Source organism: Amblyomma americanum, chromosome 1 (genome assembly GCF_052857255.1).
Source record: "Amblyomma americanum isolate KBUSLIRL-KWMA chromosome 1, ASM5285725v1, whole genome shotgun sequence".
NCBI classification, from domain to species: Eukaryota; Metazoa; Arthropoda; class Arachnida; order Ixodida; family Ixodidae; genus Amblyomma; species Amblyomma americanum.
The window spans coordinates 182,676,122-182,685,203 of record NC_135497.1 but is presented as its reverse complement, the minus strand read 5'-3'; the positions used below and the strand labels follow the sequence as shown (position 1 = coordinate 182,685,203).

Genomic DNA, 9,082 nt, shown 5'->3' with positions numbered 1-9,082 from the left:
TTGACCACTACACCAGTGCGGTATGAGGTCAATGTATCTTTTCTACCTCGAAATATCCCCAAAACTAAATGTCTACACAGCTATCGCTGAATTTCGCGTTACATAGTCGTAACCGTTCTGTGTTTTTCCTGTCCTGGCACTGTGTGTACAGTTTAAGACTAGTAGAGCTTGTCCAAAGCATGAGTACTAAATGGCCATTTTGGTGCCACGTTCCAAAAAAAAAGAAGCTGCTAAGTGTGTGCACATCCAAAGTGGGTATTCTTGCTCAGGTCTCATGTGCAAAGAAAGAGCAACAGCAAAGTGTTTTGCTGTACAGAAAGCTGATCTTTATTTACAAACTCGTTCGCATATCGTTCAGCACATAGCACCATAACAAGCGCGTGTAAAACAGTTCACTGGTTGTATTGGCACAAATGCACCGTTGGCGCACAGCATGGCTTGCATCACAAAAAGTGCAACAAAGCAATAAAAAAGTGTGTCTGTGCCCAAGTGCACATTGCAATATCGAAGAAAATCTTTTTGACAGGCAAGAGTAAGTTTTCTTTTTGGCTGGCACTTCTTGTGTTTCTCAGGTAATGCAGAGTTAGCAGCCAAGCTCAATGCTACTGTTGCAGAAAATGATGGCTTTCACATTTCGCATGGTGCATGGTGCTTCATGTCTTCTGTGCAGCCTCATGCTTCTGCAGGAGAGAAGTAAAGGAAAAATTGATATGCTGCCAATATCTGTGTGGCATCAGTGATCAACAGTACTGGTTTGACTGACATGCAGAGAGTAGTTTTGCAAGTGTCTGCAAAACTAAACAGTCGCAAATAATAAATCTCCTTTCTACACACAGTACCCTCTGGCCAACTGTTCAGTATGGCTCTGAACATGCAGCCCACATTAAGGCAAAGTCGTTTTGACCATGCCCTTTTGCTGAAAGCAGTGGAAATAATTAAGTTGAAATGCAGCCGTACAATCCATTACCATTCATGGCCAAAGTAGAGGTGGATGTAGATTTATTCACCAATGAATTCTACAGTGTGCCTCCATTGAGCGCAAGAACCGGGTGTGATGCAGACATTGCTCTTATAGTGGCACCTTTTCTCTGGAATCAGACTAATACCCCTGTCACACACGCACTTATAAGGCCTTAGAAATTAAGGTCCTTTGCCCCAAAGGCGCGTGACGCGCATCTACACGGCAAAGCGTCGAGACCTTTGCGATAAAGTTCCGTAGCAATAAAGGCGGCCGTCAGCGGCCTTAAAGTTGCTTAAAGGAGCAACCCAGACGGCAGCGCCAGCTAGCGAGCTCAAAGAATAAAAAATTGACGCAATTTTTAGTTTTGAAACCGTAAAAAATATCCAATTTATCTTATTCAATGGTTAATTTTGCGTTACAGTGCACTTAACCGTAGAGGAGGCTATGACTAAAGACATCCACACTTCTAAGAAAGGACTTGAACGCTTTTCAGCAGCCGCATCGACACACACGTGCTTGCGCATCTCGCTTTGCTGTTTTTTCTTCGTTTGCTCTTTGTTGAGTGCGTGTTTTGAGTTTGATTGTGTGCACAAAGACACAAGCAACAAAGCACGCTTCTCGAACACAACGACGAGCCTAACGGAAAAGTGCGCCTACCGTGGTCGGACCGAGAACGATGAAAAAAAAAAAGAAACTTTGTTTCAAAATATCCGTTTCTCACCGTCAGAACGCTCATTTATTATCGTGATAGCTACTTTTCCAACATAAACGAATGCACTCTTAGCTGAAGTGCTACCGTCTGCTTTAATTTCATAATGTTACTAGCGCCACTTCACACACAGCGGTGACTTTTGGCATTCACGGAGGCCGCGTTCTAGCTCCTTTGGATTTGCCGTGTAGCAGCGTCGCTGCTCCTTTTCGGTTTTCCTCCTTTAGTGCAATAAGACAACTTTACGGCAAAGGCCGAGAAGAAGTCCCGTGTGACAGGGGTATAAGTCAGATAAGCAGCAACAGAGGCCCAGCCTTGCATCTCCACATGCCAGCAATTCTGAATGTCTGCACTGTACCGTGATCCAATGCTGCTTAGTGGTAACCTGGGTGTAAATCTAAGGGAGCTTGTTTTTTAAGGCCAATTGCACTGAAACATATGAATTTATTTTGAGAAATCATGGTTTATCCTCCTGATTGTCCCAGCCTGCCCTGTACGTTCAGTGTTTCATGTAAGTTCAGGAAGTTTTTGTCATGCACCTGCCTTCTTGTAAACAAAAACAATTACTTTATAGCTGAATTTGTGAGAGAAATGGGAATTCTTGAAGTCAGTTGCAGCACTTGGTGAAAGGAATGTGAATTAATAGCTAGCCATGAAGAAGGAAGTTGTGCATTTGACAAAGCATCACCAATTTCACAAGGCTCAACCTGTGCTCATATACACGTCATCTTTGTCATCATGTGTGCATGATTTTTCACACCAAGGAAGAAGGACATGTGGCACACAAGGTGGTGGTGTCCTGAGTAAGGTAGCTTTCAAAAATCATAACCAAAATTGATCTCCTGTTCATAGCTCGCTGACTTGAGTGTTGCCTGTACTCTGCTGAATTTTTTCTCTCCTGTCTCAACTAAGGTGGTGCAATCATCTTCACCGATGTGTCCAAAGATAAGGCACTTTTCAGTGGCTCTGGTGACTACCAGTTTGACATCTACAGGCACATGAAGCAGCACAATCAGTAAGTGCAGTGGTCCTGCTGTTTCTGAACAGTTTATGCACTGTCCATTCAGCACTATGCATTGAAAAGTTACCGCAATGAGAAGTCTTGCCTTAAATACCAAATTAGTACCTATTTGGACGCAGCATTGTTTTGTTCTTAGATACTGTTATGTCCGCCATTGACTTCCAGGAAGATGTTTGTGGACACAAGAGCTGTTTATTCACACTTGACTTCGGCGCACACGCTTTACGACTGATCGGCGGCACAGTCCAAAGTCATCTCCCCTTGAATGTGGGTGGCAGGAGAGACAGGGAAAAGGGGGAGAAGGAAGACGCTCCCGGGGGGGGGGGGGGACAGCATGTGCGCTGTGTCCACTGTAACCTCGCACACAAGCACACACTTCCATACACAACAGGTACTAAACATTCCTTTCTACCATGTTACTGTTTAGTTACTTTACATACACAAACCTCAACTGAAAAACAACTATCCTTCTATAGAAGGTAAATTCAAAAATGTCATGACGCAATGGTATTGTGCTGACTACATTCCACTCCAGTTCCTGAAGTGATTTCATTGATTTTTTTTACTTGCAGAAATGACTGGAAGAGCTTCAGACCGTACACAAATGTGCTCTGGCTCCACTACTTATCACGAAAACTCCTTGACAAGACTTATTGTGTCAGGAGTCGCCAACAGTCCTCTACACTCGCTGAGCTTAGGCAGTGGAGTGATGCAGTGGTTCTGAAATGCCCATCAGCCAAAGAGGTTTTCCTCAAGTGCGTCAACAAGCAACCGTTATGAAAAATCAAGGCACCTCCATCCACATTCACTGCCATCAGCACAGCATTTTTTTGCCACTTTTTACTTTCTGCATATCCCCTAAAGCCATGTAAAATCACCCCGAAGGTTTCATGCTGCATCACACACACAAACGGTTTTGGCTACACAGCCTTTTGCTTTTACTTGACTTTACTCATTCAAACTGTAAATACTTTGTATGTTTGCTTTAGCTTTTTTTTTTGTTCAAAGACATCATTATTTCTTGTTCATTTCGCCCACCATTGCCTCTCGCCTGTAAAATACCATTGACCACCCATTGTTTCCATTCTTTCATCATTTGTTCAGACACAAATGTAGACGTTTTACTGTTTTTAACAATATATGCTGCTACTAAGATGCAACTTTTATTGTACTTTTCAAAAAAAAAAAAAGTCCAAAGAAGAGATGGCTAGCAACCTGTAAAGTTAGTAATAAGAAACTTGACATTTCTTTGAACTAGTACTATGTCACCTTTGGAGGAGCTGTGCCACTGAAGCTCGACATAGTAAAAGATGTCTACAAAAGCAGACTCTTAGCCAGTTCCTTACTGGAATGATCCACAGTCATTGTTTATGCCAAACTGGTCCAATATTTAGGGGAATTTCCCAAGGTGGAGTAGATTTGCGATAAGTGTGTACTTACTCATTAGCATCCACACAAGTGCAGCTATACGGCTACATAGGAAAGTAGCACAGCTTTCACAGAAACACGATAGTTGAAAAACTTGTCCAGGCCCGGGGTTCGAACCCGGGATCACCATCTGTCCTGTGCAGTCGCTCTAACAACTGAGCTGATAACCAGGACGGCTAGTAGATCTTGTAGCCGAATGGCTGCACTTAGGTGGATGCTAATAAGCACTTACTCCCTTACTACACCATGCTACAATGACACAGGCCCTCCTACATCAGGAACATAAATATTGCATGTGAAAACTTGCTACAACTGTTAAAGCTAGCTGATAGCCTACACTTGATTACATATAGTTCTTTGTATTGCTCTCCATTTCTGACATGACGCTCCAAACATCATGAGTAAAGCTTTTTGTGTCCTAAAAGATAGGAAAACAGGGTCAGGAAATCCTATAACAAGAGGATTGTCGCCTCCTATAACAAGTGCACTGGTTTCATTGTTAATGGATGACAAAAAGGGGTCAACATGGCTGTACTAGTTCATTAATAGCCTAAATGGCTGCCATACCATAAAATCCTAAATTACTGCCGCACTTTTACTTACTGCTCGCTCCTTTTTCAGCTGCTTCTCAAGTGCCTTCGTGAGAAATTCGCGAGTCCTCTCCGCAGCCTCAAGCATGGTCTCAATTGCTTTCTCATCCTGAAAACCATAAGGCAAAAAAAAAAAAACAATTGGTTACATAAGGGAGAAGCTCCCAAAGGATCGGTGCTTTCTTCCATGGGGATGAATGCTGATTTGAAGTGTAGAGAGACAAGGACAGGCAGGGAAGTGTCCTTAGGAGTCTGTGTGCACTACTAGTACCTGCTTCAATGGATTACCAACTAGCCCAACAAGGGACTATTCTATCCCAACTTCTTATGGTATATTGCAGCAAGCTGATTTGGTTCACCTTCCCCACAAGCCCTTGTTGTACAGTAGCTGTACTAGGACTGCCACAAACTTAAGTTCATGGCCTGCAAGTTGAGGTGAATTAAAAACACAACTTTTATGTGCACTAGTTTTCCCTGGCAAACATTGCTCGTGGCCTTGTTGACAACTATGAAACAGTAGCAGTATGTCCTAAACAAGAGTACTGTAGCATTTTTTCTTGCGCACCATGCAACCTATTCCACTGTTAATGTCAATACAGGCAAGAAAGTTATAGATTCTAAATCTTAATTCTAAATCTTAAATCTTCCCGTCTTAGAAGTATGCTTCTGCCACTGCCCAGTTGTCAAAGATAATCATTTCCTTCATTTTCCAGCACTGCCTGCAACCTACAAGACATATAGCGAAATACTTTAAAATATTCAGTATAGAATAAGGCAAGCTATTACTGGCAGCATTGAATGCTGCATTAGCATGCATGCACAGCTACTAATAAAATGCCATAAACATTAGCTCTCTTCAAGCATGCATATTAAATCTTGCCAGGTTTCACAACTGACCGGTGGAAGGTCGGCCATTGGCTGCAGTTTTTCATTAAGGATCCTTTCCTTTAATGCAAGTCTTTTCAACTTCTGCAAAACAAGAGAGCAAGAATAACGGAAAAGTGCAGCGACTCCTAAATTCAAATCTGAAAAGGTTACATATTGTTACGACGAAGTGGCAGTGGATGACGTAGTGGCCTCTCACGTGAAAGGACGAACGAAGAAGAAGAGGTTAATGTGGCTCCCTGTTCGTGTTGGTGCTCCCTGCTAGGAACTCTTCATTCTAACCCCTAACGCTTGTAAATAAATGTGAATAGTATTTCCCCGTAACATCCTTGGTGAAGGTGCGGCAAGACGGAACTACGTAGCGGACGATACCTTCCACGGCCAACAATGAAGCATCGCCCCAAGATTCGGCAGCATCGGTGTCCTGTGTCGTCCTCACTCACCCTCGTGATCCTGGACCCTTCTCTGGGGACGATGACGCCGACGTCGACACTTGGCTTCGCAAGTATGAACGGTGCAGCGCTAACAACCGCTGGGACCAAACTTTCATGCTTGCGAACATAGTTTTTTACCTTAAGAGCACGGCGTTCAAGTGGTATGATACCAACGAAGAGACACTGACCAGTTGGGCTGACTGTAAGCAGAAGCTTATCGACCTTTTCGGAAAAACCACTCGGCCGGCAGTTTGCTGCTAAAAGGGATCTTGCCAGTTGCGCCCAGTCATCCATGGAGTCCTGCGTCTCTTATATTCAAGATATGTTGTCTCTGTACTACACAGTGGATACAGAGATGAGCGAGGCTGACAAAGTCGGACATGTGCTCAAGGGCATCGCAGACGATGCCTTCAATCTGCTCATCTACAAAAACTGCGACAAGATTGCCGACATCATAAAAGAATGCCACCGCTTCGAGGACACTAAAAGCCGACAGATCACCGAGCATATCGCACGCCTGCCCAACACGGCTGCGTCTTCCTCCTGCCAGGATCTTTGTTCTCGGAACCAGCCGACCTCACCTGAGAACGTGACCCGTATTGTGCACCGTGAGATTGAAGCAATTGGTCCGGCTCCCTTAGCAACTCCTGTGGCTGACCAGCTGCTGACCCTTCCACTTATTCATGCAGTCGTGCGACAGGAATTCAACGCAGTCGTCGCTATTCATTCCCCCCCCCCCAAGTACCCGAAGTCCCTCCTCTATATCCTGTCCGGCCTGTTTACGCCACTCCTCGACCGCTGAATCCCTCCGAGTGGCGTACGCCTGACGACAGGTCCATATGTTTTAATTGTTCCCGTGTAGGCCACATCGCCCGTCATTTTGCCATAGTCGGTGGTACTCCTCCCAGCGGACCCGTTACTCGACTACCGCTTATTGCCCCGACGCTGCCCGCTCAAGCTCTTTCTAGCAACCCTTGGACCCATCAAGCCCCACCACCGACATCTCACCGCCCCGCTTCAGCCGCTCACCATCCCCACAGCGCCGCCAGTCCTGTTCGCCGCAACGACCACGCGCTTCCTCTCCCAGCCCTTACGGACGATCACAGGCGGAAAACTAGCTTCTGCAGCATCTAGAGGTGATGCTGCAGTGACGACCCTGCCCAAAATCCTCCTTTAGTTCTTCGTGCCCCGAGCAATTTACTGATCATACAAGTTGGTGGAGTTGCCGTCTCTGCTCTGGTTGACATGGGAGCCCACATTTCTGTGATGAGCTCCGACCTACGACGCCGCCTCCGCAAAGTGCTGATGCCTGCTCCTACAGCCGTTGTTTGAGTTGCCATTGGCACAACTGACAGTTTGCCTTAGACTTTTCTACGCTACTATCTGTCATTCAATGCAAGAAGTGCACTGGCAGTTCCATTTTAATGATGTAATAATTTTATCTGCTCTATGATGAAGGGAAAGATGTTACTGCTTCAGTCAAATCGGACACCCGAATTGCACTGCGAGGGCCCCCACACTGGCCATAGCGTTGCATGTCATATGCAGTCTTCTCCTTCGAGTAATCTTTCACATACATGTTCAGGGAAGTCTAACATTTCAAGAAAAGAACACCAGCATCTACCATAGCATCTACCACACAGACCGATAAATACAGTTCTCATTGATTAGTCTACATGAGCCAATAACAGATCTTTTATGTGTAAGGTGTCCTTGTGATCGATTACTCTGTTATTTCGATGGAAAACAGAATGCCAAAAGTAGAGTGCCAACTGTGCTGTTTTACCTCAGACAATGAAAGAAGGCGGCCAGGACCCTGGGGTAGTGGACCTTGGGCTCTACGCTTCTGCTAAAAAAAAACAACAGATGCAACTTAGCTGCCCTGTAAGCAGATGTCGCATATGCACACATCTTGGACAGAACAATTCAAAAGTAAACAGTACAGATCTAGAACTAGGCTTTTTGCAATCAAAGTGCCATACCTCAAATGCGGCCAGTCTTGCCTGGTATTTCTGATCAGTTTTTTCCCAAGCATCCATTCTGCACTCCTCGTCGTTTGGCGATATGTGCCTCATACTGGCTCTTGCACTTGCCCTAAGTAGCAGGGTTGAACGAAAAAAAGTTTTTTTCCTCTCTTTGCTTCAAATAATTCACCAGCTCATGCTACAACCAATTTTTTACCACTTACAATTGATTCTTCGTCGTCTGAATAAGCTCCTTGAACTTGGCAATATCCTCTTTCAGCTCCAATTCTTTAGAGCGCAGTTCTTTACGCTGCTCGTGGAGGCTCAGAAGCTTCTCTTCAATTCTGTGTAAAGAAAAGAAAATTTAAAAACAGCCACCCGCAGCCTGTCTGAACATGAAGCTTAGTCATGCATGACAGAAGTGCCTGGTTTCCCTCAACACCATGGCTGTTGCTGTTCTCCTTAAACACTTGCAAATTAAAAGCTCTCTCAAGCCAAGCCAGCTTGATGTAGATGTACAGGTAGCTATACCAAATGGCAGTGCCTGCAGCATCTGCATGCTGAGTGTTTTTGGGTATACACAAGCGTCGGGCCGTGACATCAAGGAGATGCGGCAGCTCTGGCATCAGCAGTGACTTTTGTTACGTAGGCAAAAGACAGGACAGTTCGCATGACGCGCGCCATGCTTGCGTGTTTTTTGGGCACAATTCAAGGTGGGCTGATAAATTGTAGCGCGGTTGGTTGAGCCACAGTGCAGAATAAAGGGAGCGGCATTAGTTTCCACAAATTTATTGCAGTCAAATAGGCACAAAAGGGGCCAAGGAGCAGGACAAGTTCGGCAATGTATCGGCTTCCCGGCTACCATTGCGTTTCTACATTAAAATCTAATCAGTTCGTGTCTCTTAATCCGTATCGTAGCTCTTTGGTCGCATGGCGAACAGTGCAAGAATCAACGCCTGCTACTCGTTCACATTCTGTCATGCTCCCAGTAAAAGTTTAGGCGCGATATTCCGTGTACTTGTGATCGCAAGTTGGATGCAGAGCGCCATTTTCAGATGCTGATTACCTGAACAATGTCCCGAGCATCAGT

At 45.0% G+C, this 9,082-nt stretch overlaps 2 protein-coding genes across 8 annotated transcripts in view; one reads left to right on the top strand and one right to left on the bottom strand.

The window, feature by feature from the left end:
- LOC144114313 (uncharacterized) overlaps positions 1 to 3,846 on the top strand; it is a 25,014-nt gene extending 21,168 nt beyond the window's left edge. For all 3 annotated transcript variants that reach the window (XM_077647965.1, XM_077647966.1, XM_077647963.1), the window contains 2 exons: positions 2,583 to 2,685; positions 3,264 to 3,846. In XM_077647965.1, the coding sequence (XP_077504091.1) occupies positions 2,583 to 2,685; positions 3,264 to 3,471 (311 nt within the window). In that variant the 3' untranslated portion in view covers positions 3,472 to 3,846. The remainder of the gene's footprint in view (positions 1 to 2,582; positions 2,686 to 3,263) is intronic.
- LOC144114314 (uncharacterized) overlaps positions 304 to 9,082 on the bottom strand; it is a 29,523-nt gene continuing 20,744 nt past the window's right edge. For 2 of the 5 annotated variants that reach the window (XM_077647970.1, XM_077647971.1), the window contains exons 4-9: positions 8,217 to 8,336; positions 8,011 to 8,122; positions 7,815 to 7,877; positions 5,607 to 5,678; positions 4,723 to 4,818; positions 304 to 680 (exon numbers count right to left, since the gene is read on the bottom strand). In XM_077647970.1, the coding sequence (XP_077504096.1) occupies positions 654 to 680; positions 4,723 to 4,818; positions 5,607 to 5,678; positions 7,815 to 7,877; positions 8,011 to 8,122; positions 8,217 to 8,336 (490 nt within the window). In that variant the 3' untranslated portion in view covers positions 304 to 653. The remainder of the gene's footprint in view (positions 681 to 4,722; positions 4,819 to 5,606; positions 5,679 to 7,814; positions 7,878 to 8,010; positions 8,123 to 8,216; positions 8,337 to 9,082) is intronic. The other 3 variants (XM_077647967.1, XM_077647968.1, XM_077647969.1) reach the window with 3 other exon arrangements.